Source organism: Carettochelys insculpta, chromosome 10 (assembly GCF_033958435.1).
Source record: "Carettochelys insculpta isolate YL-2023 chromosome 10, ASM3395843v1, whole genome shotgun sequence".
In the NCBI taxonomy this organism is placed as follows: domain Eukaryota; kingdom Metazoa; phylum Chordata; order Testudines; family Carettochelyidae; genus Carettochelys; species Carettochelys insculpta.
Genome location: NC_134146.1, coordinates 44,587,675 through 44,613,531, shown reverse-complemented (window position 1 = coordinate 44,613,531; position 25,857 = coordinate 44,587,675). Strand labels below are relative to the sequence as shown.

Here is a 25,857-nt window from a genome sequence, read left to right as displayed (position 1 = left end):
AAGAAACAGAACTACAGTAAAACCCCCAAGTTATGCAGGGGTTGCATTCCTCACAACCCCTGCGTAACTCAAATTTTGCACAAATTGGGGGAGGGGAGTCCCTGCCACCTTCTCCGAGCCCCTGGAGCCAGGAGCAGCCTGGTCACCTTTGCGACTCCCCCACTGTTTGTGGTGGCTCAGCAGGAGAGAGGGGAGAGGAGGGAGGGTGGGGGGCCCCCCCCCCAGCTGGAGGAAGCATTCATCTGGAGCTCAGGATTTTGACATTTGCATTAATACAATTAACGCGTATGTTGAAATTGCGTACAGAGGGGGTTTCCTGTATGCTGGTTAACAGCATATAGTTGTGGTGCCAATTTAATGGCTAAAATAGGGAAAGACTTAAGTACATCTTCCATAGGAATAAAAAAAACGTTGAAGTTGCAAAATTCTTCCACAACGTTTTGCTTCAGCTTCACGAAAGAGAAGGTGGGTCCAAACTAATTCTCCCTCAAAATGTTTGATGGAAATCGGTGGTTGATCATTTTGAACAATTTATTCAGAATTGGCCTAGTCTCATAAAACTTTGTGCAGAACGCCGTAATTAAATAAATGGAAATATCTCACATTGGACTGACAAGGAATGCAGAGGATATGCTCAATATACTGAAACCTATTACCCATAGCTTTAAACAAAATGTCAGAGAAATTGCTGCTGCATTGTTGATGCTGTTGAAATTTGGAAGGCACTTCAGGAGGCATTGATGAAAGAAATACCTCACCAAAAAGTTAAACTACAAGCAACAAAGAAGTGAATGGGTCAAATAACAACTCCACCTCATTTCTTGTGAACATTCTTAACATCAAATATAAAGGCAGATGCTGAACTTTTGAAGATACTGCTGCTGACATTGCATTGCAATCTCAAAATCACTCAGTTATTCCAGTCATAATAAATTTCAGGGCTGGAGCAAAAACATATAATCAGTATTTACGTACTGATGATGTTCTGAACCAAGTCACTCCCCTGAACTGGGGGGAATCATTAGCCAAGGACCTTTAAACAGAGTTCCCTCAGTTGCTGAGCCAACTATCCACAGGAGTAGCTTCCTCTGCAGGCAAAGAGAGAATATTTCCATAGTCTGGAATTAGTCACACAAATCTAAGAAATCAACCAGGAGTTGAAAAAGCAGGGAAACTCGTATTTCTATTTCAGCGTATGAATCAAAATGATAGGAGGTGTCAGGAAGATGAGAGCTTCTAGAAGAAGTTTTAAGGACACCATATCCTCAGTGTTCTGAGGATTTGTCTGTCAGAGTTAAAATTTGAAATTAAAAAATTTAAGGATAGCTGTCTGCTGGCAACTCAGGAGACTACTGCAATTGCAAATATGACATATTAATGTAACAGCTGAGATTTCGTTTAATACAATAAAAGTGTTGTGTTTTTGTGATTTAGTTTCTACCATTTCTAATGTTCTATGGCAGCATCTGCAGCCTGACACAGGTAATGAGTATTATGATTTTCTGAATTAATAAAAATCAAATTGTCTAGAAGAGTTACACAAACTATACCCTTTATAGATGTTGTAAAATGCTGTACTGAGCTGCAAATTAACATGTTTTAGTGATCACATTTGCACCACTGTTTAAGAATATGTGAAGTAGTATCAGTTGGAAACTTGAGTTAAATCAATGTGTTTTTCCATTGGAGATTTAAATCATAGGAGTACTGTGTTTCATAGATCTGCTGATCAGAGTTATACAAATCTTAGGAGGAAAAACGAAACCCATAATGCTGCCTGCTGTACAAAGCCTTGTCGAAGAGCAGATATTGCACCTGAGAACTTGTTTTTTTTTACTTCTGGTGCGAATGTAGCCACGCCGCCAGCTGCACAAGAATCAGAGCCAGCAAAACCACACCAGTATTTGCCTCTGCCCTAGTTTTGGTGGTAGATCAAAAACAGTCATTATCAAAAAATGTGAGTGGAGGAGGGAGAGGACAGCAGTGCTTGAGTGCAACAGGATCCAACACGGCAAGGAGGGAAAGTACCAGGCATCTGCTACAATCTTGCTCTTAGACTTCTGAAGTACTATAGGAGACCCTGTCTGTCCCTGTGTGTCACAACCATTACCCTGCTTTCTGGAATTAAGCTTGCTTCTTGCCTGCTCTGCCATTTTTGCCCATTCTCACAAGGAGCTAGAGAAGGGAAACTGCAAGTATTATGTTTCAAGAAAGATGTATATGCTCTAAAATTTGGTGGCCAAATCTTACAATCTGAAAGGAGACCAAACTGTTTTGAGGACACAAACTGACCAAAACCAGCAACACAGTGATGGACATGGGCGGGGGAACAACGCAGCACAGCTATCATATGTGCCACTAGGTCAGACCACTCGAGTGAATTCTTCAGCTGATGGATAACAGGAGACAACTCTGACGGTCACTGGTAACAAACAAGGTTTTAGAGAATGCATATGACCCGAAGCTAGCTTTATCATCTGCAAAGTCATAGAATAAACTGGGCAAAGAAATGACTGCAACAACTCGTTAATCCAAACTCAGCAGAACTACCAAAAGCCAACGCCAAACGAGAACTGGGGAAATAAGTGGACAATCTGCAAAGGCCAGCCCCCAGTAAAGCCACAAAGTGTTGAAATTAAAAACCCAACGAGACAGAACAAGAAATAGCAAAAAATCTAAGTATACGTGCTAAGTTTTTTATTATCTTTTCCCTTTGGCATTCCTCAAAGTCAGAGTCTAGGTCTAGATAAGATATTTTCCACTTTTTGTTGGCTTAGCTCTCATGTCTACTAAATATGGATACATTTTTCAAAGCCTTACTAGTAACAGATAGGGTTGAAAAAGCTCAATCCTTCCGCTTTGTAAACTTTAGAGGGAATAAAGCTGGCTTTTATAATAATAATAATAAAAAAGAAACCTCAAAAGAGGAATCCTTACTGATTAAAAATTATAATCATAGGTAATAAAGGCAGACCTTAAAATTAAAGCAGCAATGTTAAGCACATTGAAAACCGTCACATTAAAATTACTTTCAATGCTTGACAAAACCCATCAGAGACGCATCCATTCACAGGCAACTTATAAGCATGAAATTGATTGCCAGCAAAAACGTGTGATGGACAATGTGATAAATATAAATGCAACAAAACATGGATAAAATGCTTCAATCCTAAAGGGCTCTCTCATACGTTACATGGGGCTTTTCATTCATTGATCTTAAAAGCATTATACTCAGGGGTAGGCAAGTTTTGCAGCAATGAGAAATATAAAGCAGCTGGGAAATTATTTATGGTACCAAACAGAATAGTTTACACAGCAAACCTGGACCCTATCATGCTGGCAAGAAAGAAGATACGAAGAAAAAACTGGGACAAGAGCACAAAAGGTATGTCTGCACTAGAAAAAAAAATCTGTGGCAGAGTCTCTAAGAGGCTGGGTCAACTAATTTGTGAGGCTATTACAGTAAAACAAAAAATAGCAGTGTAAATATTCAGGCTCAGGACAGACTAGGTTCTGAAACCTTGTGTGGTGGCAGGTCTCAGAGCCTGGGCATTCACCAGAGCCTAAACTTATACAATGCCATTTTTAGCTCTATTGGACAAGCACAATTATTTTGTAGTGTAGAAATATACAAAGGGTTTAGTTAGCAGAAAGGACTGGAAACACATATAGGAAACTAAAGAGGGAAAGAAGCTGCTCAGAGTTTTGCAAGGGAGAAGAGAAACATGAAGCTGAAGTGCTAAAATATTTAATAACAACGAAGGGATTTTTCTTTGCTGACAGAAAAAAAGACAGAAGAATGCTTTTATAATACCAGCATTTTGGATAAATGGAGCTTGTAAATCAAAACTTCTCACTGAGAAATACTGAGAGTAGGGAACGGCAGAACAAACAAACTCCCAAATGAGATGAACAGATCAAAGCCACAAGGGAAGTAAGACATTGAACGCTGCATAATGCTTTTAAAACATCTCCCCCACAATATTTGGCTCTGGAAAGATGTAAGCATGTGGAGAGATACAGCTGTTGGTGAGAGGGAATCTGGTTACATACACGCAGCTTAGTGGAGGAAATGGGACTCTGTAGGAGGGACCAGGTGAAGGTGGATGAGGCTCAGCAGAGAGGTTTGAATGTGAGGAGCTCAGCAGGAGGATTCAGATGCTGTGAGAGTTGGCTTAGTGGGGTGGGAGTCCTTTTGCAGGGGTTTATTCAGGTGTAAAGTGGATAGGACTCATCGGGTAGGGTTTCAAGTGGCAGTGTGTGTGTGAAATCACTGAGGGTGGTCATTAAGGGTCTGGGTGCAGGGGGCTTCCAAATACAGGAGGTAAGACTTAGCAGAATGGCGCTTCTGGGTGCATGGCGTTAGTGAGGCTTGACAGGACAAACTGGGTATGGCAAGGTCGCAGTGCTCAGGGGTTGGGTAGATGAGGAGCAGCTCCTCGTAGTTACCACTCCCCTAAGCAGCTGAGGAGTGATGTGCACAAGAATTGGGGAAGAGGGGCATGGGGCTTTGTGCAACTGGGGGATGTTTTTGGGAATGGGTCACACTCATTCCCAAACCAGATGCTCCTTGCAGGCGAACAGCAAGTTCTGTCCTCTTGCACCACCATTCCAGTCGGGACTAGCAGCTGAGCCCAGTACAGGGCAAGAGTCATCAGCCAATGTGTTCCTACTCCTGTCCTGCCCTCCTCACTCTTCACAATGATTTCTCTCCACTGACTGCTCTGGGTATCCAAAACGAGATGCCCACACTGATGGGGAGGAGCTCTTTTGCTTTCCTTTGCTTCTGCATCACAAAGTCATTTTTCTGTGGGGAAACAAATAAAATTGTGGGGAAGAGTAATTCTGCACACATGTAATGGCATACAAGTCCCGCACAAGTAGCTGATGTATTATTTGCCACTGATTTTCTTTTTCATTTAGGGAACTTGAATTCAATTAAGTAGCACTGTATAGACAATTCTCAGACAGAGAAATAAGCAGACTATTGCCATTAAACACCACAGCAAAAAACATAAGTAACAGAGGACAGGCAAACAGATGGAGTTTGCCTGGGAACCATCCAGTGGAGAGAAGGTGGACCTTGAATGATTGGTTGGAGGGAAGGCTTTGAACTGGGGCAACTGTTTTGAGCCAGTAGCCTTATAAAAAAAGCAGCCAGTTGCAAACAATGAGTAGCAAACAGAGTTTGCCTGGGCAAAAGTTTCCACAGAGATTTTTAGCAGCAACGAAGGGTCCTGTGGCACCTTATAGACTAACAGAAAAGTTTAGAGCATGAGCTTTCGTGAGTTAAGAATTCTTCAGCATCTGAAGAAGTGAGTTAACTCACGAAAGCTCATGCTCTAAACTTTTCTGTTAGTCTATAAGGTGCCACAGGACCCTTCGTTGCTGCTACCGATCCAGACTAACACGGCTACCCCTCCGATACTTCACAGAGATTTTGTGTCTTTCAGGTTTTGTGAGAAGTGAAAAATATGAGGCGGCTCCTAGGAGTACAATATGGACACTGAGCATTCAGCTATTGTGATCTGCACAGAATGTGCCATGTTGTCTTTCTGCCACAGCAGTGGTCAGCAACCTGTGGCTTCGGAGCCACAAGCAGCTCTTTAACGAGTCACTTGCAGCTCCAAGTACTGCCACGGCTTGACTCCTCCTGCAGTTGCAGAGGCTGCCGCTGCTCAAATGGAATTTAGCTTTTTTTGTTTAAGTGATAGTAATCTCCAGAGCCACTGAGCAGTCAGCTGCAGCAGGGAGTCCTGTAGAAGTCAGCCAGCACGGCAGAAGGACGTAGAGAAGAAAGCCAGCAGGTCAGGGGGCCATGCACAGAATTCAGCCTGCAAGGCAGGGACACTGGAGGAGAAAACTGGCAGGAGAGGCCACCGCCCACCAGGCACATGGGGGAAGTTTGCAGGAGAGCTGTCTGAGCCTGCTGGAGCCCAGCAGAAAATGAAGAAGCAGGGGAAGCAGTGAGGGAGAGGCGGTGGCAGCCATGAAGGAGAGCTACACTCAGGCTCTGAGGCCGGTAACACCTGGAGATTTGGGGCGGGGCGGGGGTCTGGGGCTGAAGGGGTTAAACCTGGAGCTGTGGGCAGGTTTGTGGGATGGGAGTAATTTAACTTTCTAACTGGTACAAATTATTGTGTATGCACTGTTCTTAAAATAGGGGTTACAAAAAGTATGGCTTGATGTTATTATTTTTTATGTATTTATTAAGGACTGTCTCATACACATGCACATTGCAGCTCTTGAAAGTAGGGTCTGAGGCACATGACTAACGAGGAGAGCCTGAGGGCTTATTTAGTCTGAAGAGAAGAATGAGGGGGGATTTGATAGCAGCCTTTAAATACCTGAAGGAGGAGTCCAAAGAGTAAGGAGTTAGGCTGTTCTCAGTGGTGGCAGATGACAATACAAGAAACAATAGTCTGAAGTTGCAATAGGAGAGGTCTAGGTTGTATTTTAGTGGGGAAAAAAACTAATTCATTAGGGCTGTGTCTACACTTGCCCCCAAACTTCGAAGGGGGCATGTTAATCAGGGCCATGGGAGGTTACTAATGAAGTGCTGTAGTGAATACACAGCACTTCATAAGGCTAATTTTCCCCTGCAGCAACTTCGAAGCTTCAAACTTGAATGTGCTGGCATGCTTGTAGCACTACTTTTTGAGGAGTAAAGGGACTTCAAAGTGCCCGCGGCTACAAGCATGCTGGCACTTTGAAGTCTGAAGCTTCAGAGTTGCCATGGGAGAAAATTAGCCTGATGAAGTGCTGCATATTCACTGCAGCACTTCAATAGTAATATCCCATGGCCCTGATTAATATGCCCCCTTCAAAGTTGGGGGCAAGTGTAGACGAGCCCTAGGAGAGTGGTGAAACACTGGAATGAGTTGCCTGGGGAGGTGGCAGAATCCACATCTTTAGAGGTTTTTAAGACCAAGCTTGACAAAGACCTTGCTGGAATAATTTAGTTGGGGTTGGTCCTGTTCTGAGCACGGGACTGGACTAGATATCCCCCTGAGCTCTCTCCTAATTTTAATCTTCTGTGATTACCAGTGATCGCTGAAAGAGGAGCCAAAGACATACAATTTTTAAAATAAACAAGAAAGGCAGTTGGTTATTACTTTTAGTTTACTAATGTGTTACATAATTTTAAAACACCCCCACAAGATGGAACTCTACATTGATTTCACCAAACTATTCAGCTGTGGTTTTGTAAATCTTGAAGTTAAGAAACTGACATTTCTTCTTTAGCAAGAAGACTAATGATGACTCTAATAAGCATTGTGAAACAAAAGATGTGTTAAAAAACCCATGAAGAAAATAAGCTAGCAAATGATGGCATATAAAATCCCCAGCCAAAAATTTATTACAATATATATGGGAATATTTACAGATTTGCTGTTGTACAGTAACTTTATGATCTGCATTAGCATTTATTATGTGATATACAAACATTATGCACATTACATTATCTCCCACTTTCCATCTGTAATTCTTCTCATTCAAACTTCTGTGAGAAAGGTATAAGGCTTTATCATTTGTTGTAGAAAAGAAGCAAGTCAATTTAAAATTTTAATGAGTAAGTGGATTTTTCAGTGAATTGGGTTAAAAAAAGAAGAGGGCAAAACCTGACTTGGAAACTCTTGCTTTATTCAAAAGGCATGCACACCAGCAACACTAACCAAGGAAAGAGAGCTCCCTCTCAAGCCCACTACCACCACCATGTATTGACAAAAAGTGAGTAAATCTGAGACCATTACAAGAGGCCACTTCCCTGTAGTGAGAAGGGAAGGAGAGTGATTCTGATATCCAGGATGAATGGAATCTGAACCCCAACCCGCTGGGGAAAAAAAATCCACTGATCTGCTAGATAGCCTGCTGAACCTAGTCAGATTAATTTAAGAAAATCTGTCTTCTGAAAACTATTTTGTTTAGATGACGTGTTTTCCTGTATCAGAAAAGTAGTTGCTTACATATACAATTTATACTCAGAAGTCTTCACAAATTTGTATTCTCACAGCCAGCTAATTATTCTTCTAGGCTGATCACTGTACTAAAGGCAAACAAAATTTTTCACGTCATAGGTTAGAGGAAACCTTTCTTGCAGCTTTAAGCACACTTTAACTAAAAAGAGTGAAGAAATCCAGGTACCTTCAGGTTTGTGTGTTTCCAAGCAAATTTGTTCCTGTTCTTTTAAAGTACTGCAGCTATATTCCTTCCAGTTCTAAAAGATGCTCTGGTGCAATGTTAAGAAGAAAGAAAATTTAACTATCATGTAGTCTTTCTGCAATTTCCTCTTCCTCTGTATCTCTACAAAATGTGGTAAATAGGAATAACCACCAATTCACATTGTAGCCCACAAGATCAGACAGCATTGTGATGGGAAAACATGTTCCAAGTGAGGCTAAAAATTCAAGCACTCTTCTAAAGGAGGACAATAATTATGCATGATATTTGGGAAAATGTACTGCTCTCATGAGGTTTTGTGCCCCCCCCCCCCCCAAAAAAAAAAAAAAAAGGGTGTTAACCAAAATGCCCTGCATTAATTCCAATTTAAGTGGAACTTGACTGCCTGCCTAAGTTACCCTTTAAGCCTTCTTTCAGATCCACCCTTCTTTCATTATGGCCATTCAGTGATGCTGCATTTTACTATGCAGCATCTATGTGGAAGCAATATTGATGTTAAACACAGTGGATTTCTGATATTACTAAAAAAAGAAAGGAAAAGCAAAGCAATCTAAGCAAGAAGGTGACTGCTTCTGTTTACAAAGACCTCTTGGTAACCAGGACTGATTGTAAAGAAAGCACAAAAAGTCATAACAAAACTGATGAATTTTGAAGGCCAGATAAACTGACTTTTTTAATAAGAAAGTGATAGTGTTGCTGTCATTCCTATAATCTATTCTCATTACATAGTTTCAGTTTTTCCTAAAAATCTTTCATTGGAAGAGAAACATGTTACATAAACAATATAGCCTAGTCGCAAATGTGTCACCTGGGCTTTGCTAGCAGAAATGACCTTGTGTTTCCAGAATTGCTTTGTCAAATCAATTTTGTTACTGCTCTTACCTGCTGGCTCTCCAATACCCATTCACTCAACTAAGGATTTTTTGTGTCTTGTTAAGCATTGAGATTAAAGCCAGGTTCCTACAGAATTAGTTACGTGGTATCAAGACTACACAGGACATAGAGGAAAGAGAAACAAGACACAGGTAATCCACTACTGACTGATGCTTTAATTAAAATATATAAAAAATTATTTTAAATTCTGTATTTTTCTTCTACTTCCATTATAAAAGGAAACAACCAGATTTAAAATGGAAGAAAATTACAAGGAAGTCAGCCATCTCATCCAACGATAGGGAGAAATAACAATGCAAAGACCACCACCTGGATTTCAGAGTAATCCAGACTGCAGTAACATTAAATTAATATGGTTTGCATTAGTTGGGTCATATTTTCACATTTTTAAACATATTCCTTTGTCCTTGTGTAGTTCTTTTAATCTTACAGTAATTTTATAAATAGTAAACTCCAGTATACTGTTTATGATCATATACTAACCTAGCTGGGTACATGGAGTTTGTCATACATTCCACTTTCTATTCCGAGAACTAAAATAATAGTCCAGCTACCAGTCATACAAATGAAAGTATGTTATTTTAAAGACATTAGTTATCGCAAATTTGTCATGCCTTTCATCTGGTGACAGTGCAATGACTTAAATTCAATCTTTATTAGCCAAACAAACATGAATAAATGCTGCCCAAATAGCATTATGGCCAAATCAGGCCATACATCGGGGTGGGTAATAAGTGGCCTGCAGGTTGAATGAAGTTCACCAGGACAAGGGCCAAATGTTTCATTTACCTTAATGTTTGCAGGTAGAACCATTTGCAGCTTCCACTAGCCACAGTTTGCCATTCCCAGCCATTAGGAGCTATGGGAAGTGGTGGCCTGATCCACACCAAACTGTGCCCAATGAGAGCCGTGAGCGGCCATACCTGTGGATGCACAGATAAACAAAGCACTTAGTGGACCACCAGGAGCTAACCCTGATGCGCCACATCAAGCCTGTACACTGCTTATTGCCGCCCCCCTTGCCATACAGTTAGAAAGAGGGCTTCTGATTTTTGGTTTTAACCAATAAATGCTGATAAAACATCAGCAATTTAAACAAAAATAAAACACCCACCAAAAAAAAAACCCATATTAGCAATGGTAACCTGTACCTAAGGCCATGATTTTCAACCTTTGGTCCGCAGACTTCCCCTAAGACTTCTAATGGGCTCTGCAAGGGTGTGTCTACACGGGCACAAATCTTTGAAATAGCCATGCTAATGGCCATTTCAAAGATTACTAATGAGGCACTGAATTGAATATTCATCACCTCATTAGCATTAGGATGCTTCCAGCCACAGTGCAGCTACACAGGGGTCCTTTTCAAAAGGACCCCACACCTTTCAAAATCCCCTTATCCCGATTGGAATAAGTGGATTTCAAAAGGTGCGGGGTCCTTTCGAAAAGGATCCCCATGTAGCTGTGCTGAGCAGCACTTTTGAAGCACCACGGCCGGAAGCATCCTAATGCTAATGAGGCACTGAATATTCAATTCAGCGCCTCATTAGTAATCTTTAAAATATGGCTATTTTGAAGATTTGTGCCCGTGTAGACACAGACCAAATGAAAAATGAAAACAACTGATCTAAGGCTTTGTCTCTACACGGAGCAGCAATAGAACTAATGAAGTCTGATTTCTAAAGCATGCTAGTGTTTTGGGCGTTAATTTGTCCATGTAGGTTACAGCACCTGCTAGAAACCACTGACAACTCCTTAGTGTACTTCAAAAGAGTACTGCATTAATGTGCATAAGAGAACATTAGAAAGCGCTTACTTATTACAGGATATATAAAGAGAAAACCCCCAAACTCCTAATTTACAAAAGCACATTTCATCTGCCACACACTGTTCTTACACTACGGAGCGTGCTGGTCCCTCATTCATCTTCTCTCTCACTGCAATGAACATAAACTTTAACTGAGAGCTAGTCGGACAACTTGGTTAAACTATTTTATGACTTGTTACAGGTTGGCAGTATGTAAATAAAGACACCTAAGAATACCACATTTTTAAACAAGTTTTCCAACTTAAGCTAACACAGTTATGAGCATTACATTAATAAATAAATATAGTACTGCACCTAGCAAAATGAAACTAAGTGATTGTCATTACACATTCATGGGTGTACACTGAACATAAACCTCTATTCTTATTAACATTCTTGCTTGGTATTCAGCCATGATTTTATCTCTAAGGAAACAGTTATATTATATGACTAGTTTACTGGAAAAAAAGTATTTAAAATAATGTATAAATATTTATGAAGAGTTTTACGATTCTGAAAAGTGCTTTAAGTAGTGTAAGAAATATACATTAGCTTCAAGGAAAACTATATTTTTTAAAAAACAGCGATTTTAGATTACACAGACAACAAAAGTCTGTTTTCAAATTGTATTCTCTCTCCTTTTCTGAAAAAAGTTCTGCAGATTAATTTTATACCCCCCAATACTTGTTCATGTGCAGCAAAATGGTAACAGATATGTTCACACATCATAATGAAAGACTATACATTTATATATTTTAGAAATGTGCCTATCTGTCCATCTGGGAGTCTGTTTATTCAAGAACTAAACTGTAAGAGCTAGGACCACCAATTTTGGCACACAGCTTCCACTTATCGTAACTTAAGTCGGGTCAGGATTTGGTAGTGCCAGGATTAGATGTGTGTAGAATGTGACTGTTTCATATCAAATGGAAAGGGATGGGTGTGAGAGCAGGGACAGTTACATCCACCCAAGATCATGGGGGGTGGTAGGAAGGTAAACAAACACAGGAAGAATAATCGCTGCAGGGAGGCAGCAAGAGCCCCAGAGAGCAGCCACTGGCCAGCAGCTGCTGCCCTGCCCCATCTCCATCCCTGGGCCATGCTCAGGCTGGCAGAGTGCACGACCCCCTAGTGCATGGCCCCCTACTCCCAGGCCAGCCCTGGGAAGAAGCCAGAAGCCACCCTCACCCTGAGCCCCCTCTCACACCCAGCCCTGATTCCTGCACTCCTCACACCCACAGCCTCCTGCCCTGAGTCCCCCCCCATCCCCAAGCTTCTTCTCTGACTCCTGCATTACCCACATTGCCAACCCTCTGCCCTGAAGGACCCAAGCAATGCTGAGTAAGTCTTCTAGCATGTATGTGTGTATTTTAATTCCTTGAAAGAACAGAGGAACAGAGTAGACCAGTTACTCTTCATGGTGGTGACTGTTAATATGTTTGTTATGCACCATACTGTGTTCATTTTTAAAGTCGTTGCTCCTCCTGCTTTACATGTTTCACTTTATTACGTAAAAAAACTAAAAACCAAACATTATCATCAGTCTTTTCAAATCTAGTCCCCCTGAGAAACTACTGCTAATTTCTATTTACAGCCTTCCCATGCATGAGGCCTCCAGAGCTCTCCCAACACAAAAGATATCTAGGCCAATCACTTATCTGCACAAATTCAGAGGTGTGCATAGACCTTCACAGACAAAAAACTAGGTTTGTTTTCTAAGGACCCTCTTTCAACATACTCCTTTCTCAATTCCTCTTTTCCTGATTTTTCCTTGCATCCTGATTTCCTCCACTGTTTAAACTTCTCAATGTTTCCATGGCTTCACCTTCAACAGCATAAGCTCCTTTTATCTTTTCTCCAAAAAGCATTGCTACAGGTACTAATTTTATATTCCTCTCCTTTTGCTCTATCCAACTGCTTCCTTTAATTGCTGCCTTCTTCCAAATTCAGATTTAGCATCTTTTCCACGCCTCTGAAATTCTATAAATCTATACTTGCTTCTATTTTCTTATATAATCCACTGCAATCCCCATCTTTGACAAAACCTTTTACAACTGCTCCCTATATTCCCTGAATCCATTCCTGTGTTTTTCACACTACCCATATGCTTGGAAAAACGCCCAAAGCAACTTTAACTAATCACTCCCTCTCTTCTTCAGAAGCATTTATAAAATGTATCTGTTATGCTGAATTTTATGCCACAGATGTTTATACTTTTTAGAATAAAATTTTAATATAGTAACACTGACAAAAACTATTAAAAAAAAAGAGTCCTGGGGTAATTTGTTAATCTTATAGCTATGAGAAATCACAGCTTCTTCATATTACCTAAAAAAATATATTCATCTAAATTTTTAGCTGCACTATTTTACATGTATAAATTAAGGTCCTCTTTAAAAAAATTGCCATTGTCAGGTTGCATGTGGTGTTCAATACCAGCAACAGATAAGCTGTGGACTCAGACAACTCAGTCTCTAACTTGAAAAATAAACAGCAGTTTAAGTCATTTAAAATCTAGAATAGCTCTATGCCACAGCATTTTTGCAAATTAAGTCACTCTTCTAGCCACAATTCTCCTGAGCATGCAGACTATGACTAGAACCCTACTGAATTCACGGCCTTGGAAAAAAAGCATCCCAGACTGTGAAATCTGCTCCCATCCTTCCCTTCCACCCTCCCTGCAATGAAATCTGATCTTTTATATGCTTTTACCCTATACAGATTTCAAAAAAGTCATCAGTGTTTTGCAAATTGGGGGTCCAGACCCAAAAGAGTTGTAGGCAGTTCCCCGTAAGCTCCGTGCCTGGGTGGATGCTCAGAAGAGATTCAGATGTTGCCCAGCTGACCAGCAGAGCTATGTTTTTCGTTTCTGCTGGTGGTCCACATTCACACATGCTTCAGTGCACAAAAAATTATTCTGTACATGCAAGAAAAAAAACCCACATATGGATGGAAAAGTTTATCAGACACATTGGCTAGGGAGGTGGGAGGGAAATCACAAGGTTACTGCTTGGGTGTGTCATAGTATTGTCACCCTTACATCTGCACTGCCTTCAGAGCTGGGGGGCTAGAGTGTGGCGTGTCTTTGTCAAGCACCCAGCTCTGAAGGCGACAGTCCACTGGCAGTAGTGTAGAAGTAAGGGTGGCAATACCATACCCTGCCATCCTCACATTTTTTGCTCCTGAAAATGAGGGCTCTGCTTTCAGAGCTGGGTTACTAACCAAGAACCAAGTATCGGAGGGGTAGCCGTGTTAGTCTGGATCTGTAACAGCAACGAAGGGTCCTGTGGCACCTTATAGACTAACAGAAAAGTTTTGAGCATGAGCTTTCGTCATCTGATGAAGCGAGTCTGTGCTCACGAAAGCTCATGCTCAAAACTCTTCTGTTAGTCTGTAAGGTGCCACAGGACCCTTCGTTGCTGTAACCAAGAACCAAAACTCTCCAACTGCCCAGATCCGAAGAAAAGCACCATGGCCAGCAGGAGCACAGAAGTAAGGGCAGCAGTAACAGAACTCTGCCCACAATAACCTTGCTAGCCCCTACCCCAATTCCTTTTTGAGTCAGAACCTCTACAATTACACCATGAAACTTAGGATGTAAATAGCTGAAATCATATAATTTATGACACTTGAAATCCCATGGCTATGAAATTGACCAAAATGGGCCATGAATTTGGTAGGCCTTAACTATGACACCTCTCTATTCCAAGATTAAACAGATCTTTGAAGAGCTGTCCAGTGTTATAGTGCAATAGGAGAACAAAACCACACCTCATAAACAAGTTCATAGAACTGAACATACTATTCCAAGATACACTTTGTGAGAAAGAGACTAGACATTGGGCTCTACAGTCCCATCTTCAAGGTAAACAAGGAAGAGAGCTGCTCTGTATAAAACCCTTCAATCTTGATGTCACAATCAGATTAGCAACTCTTTGGGGCATGGATGCAATAAAGCAGAAGTGTACAGCCATATCTGAGATAAAACAATTAATTTCCAGGGACACAGAACTTCATCATCATACCACAGATATGAAAATAGTCAAAACTAGCAGCTGCATTGTCCCTGCCAGCTCTATGCTTCAACTAATTACACCAGAAATAACCTAAATTACAGGTCTTGTCACAGCCATAAACTAGTTCAAAAGAAGCAAAAGATGCCCAAAAATCAAGAAAGTCATGGGGTGGGAGATGGCTCACCAGGCTCCATACCCCACACACAGTCAGATGTCACTCTTAAGATTTTATTAGTTGACAGGGATGCCAAGCAGAACAGACTTGTCACACAGAAACCTGAAGCAATCACTACAATTCATTCTGGATAGAGGAAGCCCAGAGGGTGTCCCTGAGCTGGGACCCTAGGCAACCGTCCTTCCTCTCCAGACCAATGAGACTGCCCCACTCCACAGTGCAGTTCTAATTCAAAGCAGCCAGCCCTCCTCCCTCCTTTGTCCTGTTCCCTGCGAAAAAAAGGCATTACCTGCTTGTCCAGGTTACAAAGAGCATGGAGGGCCTGTCCTATGTGTGAGAAGTTGTCACATGGAAACTCCCCTTAGCACTGTGTACTGATGCTGTGCCTAGGGGAAACTGAGGCACCCACCTCAGGTTACCGCAGGACAGTAGGAAACACATGCAATCTAGTCAGGGGAACAAAATTCTTAAAAACCCACTCCTTGGCTGTGGTCTTCTCTATAAAGAAGTGATGGTATGCAATTAAACTAGAATATATAATGAGAAAAGTGCCATTTACAGTAACACACTATATAAAACAGAACATATCAACCATAACTGCAATGAAATAAAACAAAAGGGTTTAAAAATAATCATATATCAGAGGGGTAGCCCTGTTAGATGCATCTGATGAACTGACTCTCTGCCCACCGAAACCTTATGGTCCAAAATACCTGTTAGGCTATAAATTGACACAGGACTTTTTTTTTTTTTTTAAATAATGGAAATATCTATCTTTGGGACACTCTGTAAGCATTTCTTTAATTGAGATTTTGTATTTCACTTTGTTTTATGAATCGGAAGGCATTCAAGTGCTGTTCATGGCTATTTCAGTGACAAATTATTTAAAGGGAAACAGCAAACTTCAATATATGATTATTTCTGGAATGGCAGGGACAGTATGGTTCTGTACAGTTGCATTATGTCCCTACTGTATGCAGTTCAACAGGTATACCAACTCTTGCTCATTTGAAGTCGTCTCTTTTCAACAGTAATCTGACACTAAGCAGCTTTTAACCCAGTGTCTGACTTGAAGTGGGAAATTTTGTTTTTATGCTGTTACCAATTAGATTTAAACATGTTTGTTTAATTACCTCAGCCCTTAAGAGCCTATGTACAGCATTGAGAAATGAGACAGGAAAGCATTAAAAAACAGGCACTTCAAAAGAACCTGTGTTAAAAGCAGAAAGCAGAGTCCCGGAACCGAGCACCCAATGAAAAAAGGCATTGCCGTTCTTCTCTTAACAGTGGGAGAACCCCTTTACCCCCCAAAAAACAAAACCAACCCCCCCCCCCCCCCGAGCTTCAGGAGTATATTTTTTTTCCAGACAAAACAAAAGTCCACTGAGACGTCAGCCGCCCTGCCACACTCTCTCTCCTCCCTCGACCCTATTTGACAGAGATTCCACGTCCAGGAGGAAAGACTAGCCTGTTTCACCCTCAAATTGGCTCACACCTGCCGGCTGGGGTCGGGGGAGCTCCGCCTGACCGCGGCGTGACAGATTGAGTCTCCCACTGTTTCAACCCAGCCTGCACCTGCCCTCCCTCGTTCGATGGGGGAGACGCCGGGTTCAGGGCGCTCCCGCGGAGGACGGAAGGAGTGGGTGGGGTTCAGCCGAAACTCGGGATTTCGGGAGGCGAGGCCTGGAGAGGGTCCGGCTGCGCAGCTACCCCCCTCAGATGGGGCTGCCCTGCGGGGAGAGCAGTGGGGGGGCCCCGCGGCCCTACAGAAGGAGGGGCGCCCCGTCCCCTCGGGCCAGTCCCCGGGCATGACCTGGCGCTACCCGGCACCGCTCTCTCACGCTGCCCCACCGCACGGCCCGGCTGAGGGGGTGGGCAACCTACCAGCTGCTGGCGGATCCACCGTAACATCCCCCCGGCCTGTCAGTGCCCGGCGTGGAGGCTCCCCTCGAAGGCGCCGCTCGAGCCCGCCGCCGCCGCCTCAGTGTAGCCGCCAGCCGCTGCTGCGCCTCCCCATGGCGCAGAGACCCTGCTTAGGTTCGGCGCAGCCCACCCAGCCCCGCGAGCCGCTGCAGCCGCCGGACAGCCGCCATCATCCAGCCGCCGTTGTCACCCAAGCAGGGGCGCTCCACCTCCCGGAAGTGACGCCATCAGGAATGCGAAAGGGGAGGGGCCGGAAGGACAGTTGGGGGCGGGGTGAGCTGAGGGGGTTTAAAAGTAGGAGCGGAGGGAAAAATTCCAGCCCGTCCCTTGGTGCTTTACGGTATGCGGGTCTCCCCGCTGCTCTCGTTTTAACCCCCTTGGTACAACAGCTCTTGCCGCAGAAGCCTGCTGGGCGTGGATGTCTACAAAGCACTTACCAGGCCGAGCCTGAGACTACTGCCCAGGCCGAGCCTGGCACCTAAAATTCCCTGTGTCTGTGTATCCTCCCAGCGGGAAGCAGGGGCATCCTGAAGGGGACACAGGGCAACCCCCGCCCCCCTGCAAGTCCAGGGTGGAGACAAACTCCCCCATGCCACAGGCTTATCCTCAGGCACTGGGTACCTGCCCATAGGGGGACTTAAACCTGAGACCTCAGGAGCTTAGTGCAAGTGCCTCTGGTACAGCTTGAGCTGAAGGCCAGCTGGCTCTGAGCTTAAGCTGTAGAGGATGCATTCTTTGTGAAGTGGTCTGGATACCACACGTAGGTGTGTGGGTTACACCAGGACTACCTGGGGCTGAGGGTCAGGCTGGTGATGCAGCTGGGGTTGTGTCCCCCGCCACATCACCACTAGCCACACACGCAGCAGGAGCATCAGCATGCTCCAGCCTCCCAGCGTACGGGGCCTCATTTCTCCGCAAGTGGTGGGAAGCAGAGCACCTCTCCAATTCCTGCCACTTGCACAGAAGGAAGGCATAGCGTGTTGAGAGGGTGGCCTGGCATGGCCCAGCAGCCTGGGGCAGGCTGCCATTCCCACCACTGGCCTTGTGAGTGGTGGGATGAAAGGGAGGCAACACCGACTGCCTCCACCAACTGAACCTGTGGCTGTTAGTAAGAATCCTCATGAGGTTGGGAGGTTGTCTGTAGGAGAGAGCAGGCATGTCACCCAGGGCCTTCTGGAGTGTAGCATCCTGATTAAGAATAGGTTGTAGGTCTTTAATAATTCCTTGCAGTGGTCTGAGTTGGGGGCTGTAGGTGATGACCAGTGGTGTTCTGTTCTTGGCTTTTTTGGGCTGATCTTGGAGTAGCTGGTTTCTGGGTATGCGTCTGGCCCTGTCGATTTGTTTTTTTATTTCTCCTGGTGGGTAATTAAGGTTTATGAATATTTGGTAAAGTTGTTGTAGTTTTTGGTCTGATCGCTATACTTATCTACACCCTTCTAGTTTCCATCCTGCACACGTGACTAGATCCATTGTTTACAGTCAAGCTCTTAGGTATAATCGCATTTGCTCTGATCCAACTGACAGAGACCTGGGTGACATGCCTGTTCTCTCCTACAGACAACCTCCCAACCTCATGAGGATCCTTACTAACAGCCACAGTCTATACCCCAGGAACACCAGTCCTGGAACCTTTCCCTGCAACAAAGCCCGCTGCCAGCTTTGTCCACATATCTTCTCTGGAAATACCATCACTGGACCTAACCAGGTTACTCACAGAATCACGGGCACTTTCTCATGCTCCTCTACTAACATCATATATGCCATCATGTGCCAACAATGCCCAGATGCTTTGTATATTGGACAGACTTCTAACTCCCTTAGACAAAGGGTCAACGGGCACAAAACAGACATCAAAACACTCCAGATCCACAAACCAGTTTGTCAACATTTTAATGGAATGGGGCATTCTGTCAATGACCTCAAGGTATGTGTGTTACTGAAGAGACATTATCACTCCGTTTTAGAAAGAGAAGTGGATGAACTGACATTTATATTCAAATCCGGAACATTAACATATGGTTTAAATCGTGATGGGAGCTTTCTGAGTCACTATAGGGGCTCATCTGCATACTTGACTCAATCTAATTCTTGATCTCCGCCCCCCCACCCCTTCACTCTCTGATTTGCTCACCTTGATTATCTTTTTCTGATTTGTCCTCCTTACTTACTGTTTTTGGTTCTCTGTAGCTGCGTCTACACGTGCACGCTACTTCGAAGTAGCGGCACCAACTTCGACGTTAGGCGGCGAGACGTCGAAGTCGCTAACCTCATGAGGAGATAGGAATAGCGCCCTACTTCGACGTTCAATGTCAAAGTAGGGACCGTGTAGACGATCCGCGTCCCGCAACGTCGAAATTGCTGGGTCCTCCATGGCGGCCATCAGCTGGGGGGTTGAGAGATGCTCTCTCTCCAGCCCCTGCGGGGCTCTATGGTCACCGTGGGCAGCAGCCCTTAGCCCAGGGCTTCTGGCTGCTTCTGCGGCAGCTGGGGATCTATGCTGCAGGCACAGGGTCTGCAACCAGTTGTCAGCTCTGTGTATCTTGTGTTGTTTAGTGCAACTGTGTCTGGGAGGGGCCCTTTAAGGGAGCGGCTTGCTGTTGAGTCCGCCCTGTGACCCTGTCTGCAGCTGTGCCTGGCATCCCTATTTTGATGTGTGCTACTTTGACGTGTAGACGTTGCCTCGCTGCACCTATTTCGATGTTGGGCTGAGCGACGTCGAAGTTGAACATCAACGTTGCCGGCCCTGGAGGACGTGTAGACGTTATTCATCGAAATAGACTATTTCGATGTTGGCTGCACGTGTAGACGTAGCCTGTGTCTTAAATATTGAGTCTGTTCTGGTCTGGATATGGTCTGAAGAAGTGGGTCTGTCCTACGAAAGCTCACCTAATAAACTATTTTGCTAGTCTTTAAAGTGCTACTTGACTGCTTTTTGTTTAAATAAAAAGAGAGTCTGCAACAAAGAGTTTATAATGTAGCTAGATAAAGGTGGGGAACAATGCTCGATACATTGGCTCTTGTGCACTTCTAATCAACAAAATTCGATTTTTTAAGAAATACATTTCTTTTAGAGTTTCCTTCTCTTAAAAACTGGTTATGAAATTAATACACACATCTTTTATGTCATTATTGTTTTGTTTTGTTTTGTTTTGTTTGGTGCACAAGCCAGCCAAAAGAATAAAAGTCAGAGAATTAGGCTGCAAATTTTATTCACACAGTAATGCACACGCTTTCCTACATAAAGTCACACATTCTCTTACACAGATACAATGTATGCACACACATGCCTACACAGAGACTTTTTCATACGTTTTTCCAGGGACTGCCTAAATCATTCAACCTTGGAGGGGATGAGGGTGGGCTGAAGGGGAAAATATGGGGGTGGATGAGGGAGATAGGATGGGGTGGATGAGGGCGCAGGGGGATGCAAAAGGCTGCAAAGTGTATGAGGATGTGGGGAACACAGGGGTGTATGGTGACATAATGGGAGTGCAGCAGTGTATGGAGGTGAATGGAATGCAGGGCTGCTGGGGGTGAGAGACATGGGGGTGGCAGTTCCGGGGGGTAGAGAGGATGGATGGGAAAGTATGATAAGGAGTACAAGGATGGGCTGGGCAGGTATGGGAGTATGACTCACAAGTGCAGGTGGTGAACTGTGGTCTGTCCCCCCATTGTGGGTCCCCAGAAATTTGAGAACACAAGAAAATATTAAAAAAATTTATAAAGCAAAACAACAGGAGGAAAGAATGAAGCTGAGTGTATGTGCTTCAAATGGTATGCTGCAGTTATTAAATGTAAACATTTATAGGGTAATAGTTCTAAGTCTATACCAGTAAACCAATTATTATAATGGAAATTATATTGTTTCCTTAAACTCAGAGAGGGCATTGTGTTTTGAGTTCTGTTTGAGTTCAGCAGACTCCAGGACCCACAATTTGATACTAGTTCTGCTAAAAATAAGAAAATAAAGTTAGAAAAAGGAAACGTAAATATGATTGACTTAGTTCTTGTGTCAGCTACTATATATACAATCTAAACCCATGGATAAAACAAGGTCATACCAGGTAGCTTGCTGGCAATATTCAAAAAAGACTAACTCACCTGGCACCACACAAGTGAAGCTGAAAGTACATCATTAAAAATGTACAAGATAGAGAATGCATTTTGATATATCAGTTTCAAGTTTTTCATATGGCACTTGTCCAAAATCCTAACAAAGGGTAACACAGGTCATCAACAATTGCATCATCCATATTGTCACTGAGTCGTTCCCTTGCCAAACTAAAGTCCCATGTACCTCAGAAAACACTGAAGTTATTTTTGAAGGAAACTTATTTTGTTATATTGAGAACTCAGTGGTTTTTAAGATAATTAACAAAATAAAAAAAAACTTTAAAACCATGAAACTAACAAGGTATGTGAATCATGTGATTCTCTTGTTCTGTCAGCTGCTGTTCCTCTTTCAATATCTTTAGGCCCCTTTGTTTTCAGTTTTATTTATTTTGTTCCTGGGATTTTATCAGTATTTATAACCACAACAATAAAAACAGCTGAAAATCATAATTTTTCTGGTTAAATGTTGGTGTTTATTGTGATGGATGGAAAGATGGTAGAGGGAGGGGAAGTATTCAACAGACTAATGTTTTGAATTCCCTTTCATCGGTGTGGTTTGTTGCAGAACTAAACAGAACTCAAAAACACAGTGCCATCTCTGAGTTTAAGAAAATATATCTCACCACTGCCTAAATACAACCTTTGATTTGAATAAGCAGTTTACAGTTGTAGACTTAGAACTATTAGTCTATAAATACATACTTTTGATAACTGGGCTTCTATCACATTGTGAAAATATTTTCCTCAGAAACTTACAGGACAAACAAAAATTTGGGGTCAGGTTTCAAAAAAAATAATCATGGATTTTATTTCTAATGAAGCTCCAATAATTTTAAAATGAAACACATTTTCATCTAGAAAAAACATTTTTCACCCGATTGAAATGCGCTATTTTCAACTGTGTTTAACAGGGACCATTTTTTCTGGTGAACAGATTGCTTAGTCTTTGCTTCCGGTCAGCTATTAGCTTCACTGCAGGGAGACCAACAGAAGTACTAGAAGATATATTGTAACTATCACTTTTGTGATGGAGACAGCTGTAAACTGGATACTTAGCAAGTTCACATAACAGCCATCTCATGCCAAAAACTTATAGACATTACTGGCATGAGCTGGGTTGGAACAACCAGGAATCTAGAGGTTAACATCCCATGTTATGCTTCCTGATGTAGGGACTATTCGAAATTACAACACAGTTCTATAATAATAACTACAAACTATGAGTACAGTCCTGAAATCTTTATTCATGTGAATAACTGAGTATCGAATATTTGTGTGGGACTACTCATGTGAATAAGGGTGGAAATCCTTACTCATGTAAAATTGCTGATTAAGTGAATGGGTGTTTTGCTTGAGTAATGATTCTAGGACTTAATCTGCAGGTTACCAAATAGACTTCCTTCTTTTCCTGTTGAAAATTATTTGTTAAATTCTATATAAGTGGAAAGCATTTTATTACCATTATTTCATTTTATGAGAGGAATGAATTTTAATACTGTGATTAAGAAAATAAGAATGCAATTTACACTTTAATTTGGCTATCAAGTTTACCAGCTCTCTCCTGCTGTCCATGTATATTATGTTCCAGAGTTCTACTGTTGACTACCAACCTATTTAAATATTCACCAACAGATTGTCATGATAGATTAATTCACAGCATCATGTCCCAGTCAAGCTGTCAAATTATCAGAATTACTTGAATTCTGAGTGCCTTTAAGATGAAGTCATACACCTGACAATAGCTTGGCTGGTTTTTCCATCATGGGAACATTCCTGAGTAAACTAGGGAAGAGAATATCACAAGCTACTTCTGATGGCAGCCCTTTTGATCATGAACTGACACAGGCCAGATTTGACTAAGCGATTCCATTACTAGCAGTTAAATTAATGCAAATATTTCAATCCAGAACTGTGGGCATACAAGTTGAACTTAAAACCTTTTATTGTAATGTTCCTCATTCTGTTTTTAGCCACGTGCCAGTCTTTAAAAAACTTTAACGTATCCTTGCTTTCAAAATACCTTCCTGAGCTGCTTAAATCAAAAACAATTGAGATGGAGTTCTGCAACAGATGAATTTTTCATGATACAGACACAATGGCATCAGTTGGAACTGATAGCCAAGATACTTATAGACACCAAGGGAGTACTAAAGACACAAATTAAATGGAAGTGTTTTGCAATAGCAAGTAAATATGGCTGCTCTGGTAGGTGTGAGACTGACGACTGCTGATACCTCAGGAAGTCCTTGAAAATGTAGTGGTGGACATTGCTGGAGGGCTGTGTCCAAAAGAGGGTGCTGCAGTCCAGGGAACAACACAGGTCAGAGGCAGAAGGTGGAGACAGTGGAGAAATGATGGGCAAGACACCATCCAAAAGGTGGCACACAACAACCGGAGCTAATTCCCAGTGTGACCAGCAGGAGGTGCCACATTGGTCTGGTGGCTCCAAAGTATTTTTATGGCGGTACGTGCTGCTAGTGTGTACTGGCACCTCCACATCAATGTTCTCCAAGCCAGCTCCCAGCCATGGGGCTGCTGAGTCCCTCCCTCCCCCAGACAGGGTTTCTGCAGCTGGGGCTGCTGGTGGGGCTCAGTGCCCCAGCTGTCTCCCTGCTATAGGGCTGTGGGGTCACCCCCCACGTCCTTGCAGAGGTTCCCAATGCTAGGGCTGCCATCAGGGCTCTGTGCCCCTGCCATCCCTGCAGCAGCATGTGGCTGGGAGCCAGAGCCCCCACTGCCCTGCTGTCAGTCCCCACCATGGGAACCCTTGCTGGGGTAGGGGTCCCTGGCAACCCTGCAGCAGGAGCTGGCTGGAGTGCAAAACCCCAGCAGGGGTGAGGGGGTGGGGAGTTGGCTAAGTACCAGCTCCCATTTTTTTTTAAAACAAAAGGAATTCTGTGTGACCCCCATAACACTGATACTTTACATACATGTCATGTAGAGCTGGAATGGACCTCAAGAGGTCATCAAGTCCCTTCCCAGGCACTCACAGCAGGACCTATCAACATCTCTCACAGATTTTTTTTTTTTTAAATCTAACCTGCCCCAGAACCTGGAAAGGCCTCTCAAGGACTGAGCTCACAAGCCTGGATTTACAAGGCCAATATGCTAACCACTAAACTAGACTTGACTTCCATAACTTACAATAAATTTTCCTTGCAACAAAGCCTGCTGCCAGCTTTGTACACATACCTTTTCTGGAGATACCATCACGGGACCTAGTCAGGTTAGTCATAGAATCACAGGCACATTCTCATGTTCCTCAACTAACACCATATATGCCATCATGTGCCAACAATGCCCAGATGCTTTGTATATTGGACAGACTTCAAACTCCCTTAGACAAAGAGTTAATGGGCACAAAACAGACATAAAAACACTCCAGATCCACAAACCTGGTAGTCTGCATTTTAATGGAGTGGGCCATTCTGTTAATGACTTTAGAGTTTGAATGTTACTGAAGAAAAATTTTCACACCACTCCTGAAAGAGACTGCAAACTATCTTTTATATTCAAATTGGACACATTAACACGTGGTTTGAACCGGGATGGGAATTTTCTGAGTGACTATAGGGGCTTGTTTGCATACTTGGCTCAATCTAATTCTTGACCCCCCCTCCCCTTCTACCCCTCTACTCTCTGATTTGCTCACCTTGATCAATTTTTTTCTGATTTGTCCACCTTGATTACTGTTTTTGCTTTTCTGTGCCTTAAATATTGAGTCTGTTCTGGTATGGCTATGGTCTGAAGAAGTGGGTCTGTCCCACGAAAGCTCACTTAATCAATTATTTTGTTAGTCTTTAAAGTGCTACTTGACTGCTTTTTTGTTTTGATAGTATATAGACTAGCACGGCTCCCTCTCTGATACTATTCAACTTATAATAGGTTTCAGACACACATTTTTTTCTTTACCTAACAGGACTGATTTTAGCTGAAACAGGCTTGAACCCAAACACCATATCCTGACATATCTGAAATAGCAGCAGTTCAGATCCAGGTCTAAATTTTGTATCTGGCTTCTATATAAAGAGCAAAACCAAAACCTGGGATTCTGAACACCTGCAAATTGTGGAACAATTTGCATGCAAATTCTATGGCATGGTAAGGAATTTTAAATGTTACAATAAAACAGAAACAGAAAACAGAAAAGAGCATTTTATGCCCTTTAAAAGTCCTAAACTTTCAACAGAACCAAAAATAAATCAAAAATAGAAACTAGAAAAATAAAATATCCACAAACATAATTAAAGTTATATCAGCATTAGTCTAACCACAAATAGGGTGAGTAAATATCATCCAGTTTTCCAAAGAAGGTAATTGATTTTAATGTATTCTGCAGTTCCTTATGCCATGTACTGTATTAGTAGATCTATCATTAAATGTCAGACATGTAATTTTACACTTGAGAAAGCTTCTGCCAGAATAGCACTTTGGACAGGTTACAAATTAGTACATGGATAGACTGTACCTTCTTCTGAGATCGGTTTGCTGAGGCGGGAGGATTGTGTTTTTATAGCTGTCCATGCTGGTAGCTACTATAAGGATTACGACAAGTTAAAAATGTTCTACCATATTTAAAAACTCAACTGCAACAGAGAGATAAGCATACCTGTATTATTAGTTTTTCTTTGAAAAATTATTTCAGTATTAATGAAGGCCAGATCATATTGTTTGGATCTGGAGGGGGAGGAGGGGAAAGAGAGAGAGACCATGCAACCACCAAGTATGCTCTGCCTCTGTGGCCTCATTTC

The 25,857-nt window shown here is 42.6% G+C and overlaps 1 protein-coding gene across 4 annotated transcripts in view; it reads right to left on the bottom strand.

Annotated features, from left to right (window-relative positions):
• The window catches only part of ATP11B (ATPase phospholipid transporting 11B (putative)), a 100,935-nt gene extending 83,713 nt beyond the window's left edge, over nucleotides 1–17,222 (bottom strand). For 2 of the 4 annotated variants that reach the window (XM_075004680.1, XM_075004681.1), the window contains exon 1: nucleotides 16,955–17,222. In XM_075004680.1, the coding sequence (XP_074860781.1) occupies nucleotides 16,955–16,981 (27 nt within the window). In that variant the 5' untranslated portion in view covers nucleotides 16,982–17,222. The remainder of the gene's footprint in view (nucleotides 1–16,954) is intronic. The other 2 variants (XM_075004679.1, XM_075004678.1) reach the window with 1 other exon arrangement.
• Nucleotides 17,223–25,857: the final 8,635 nt, after the last annotated feature.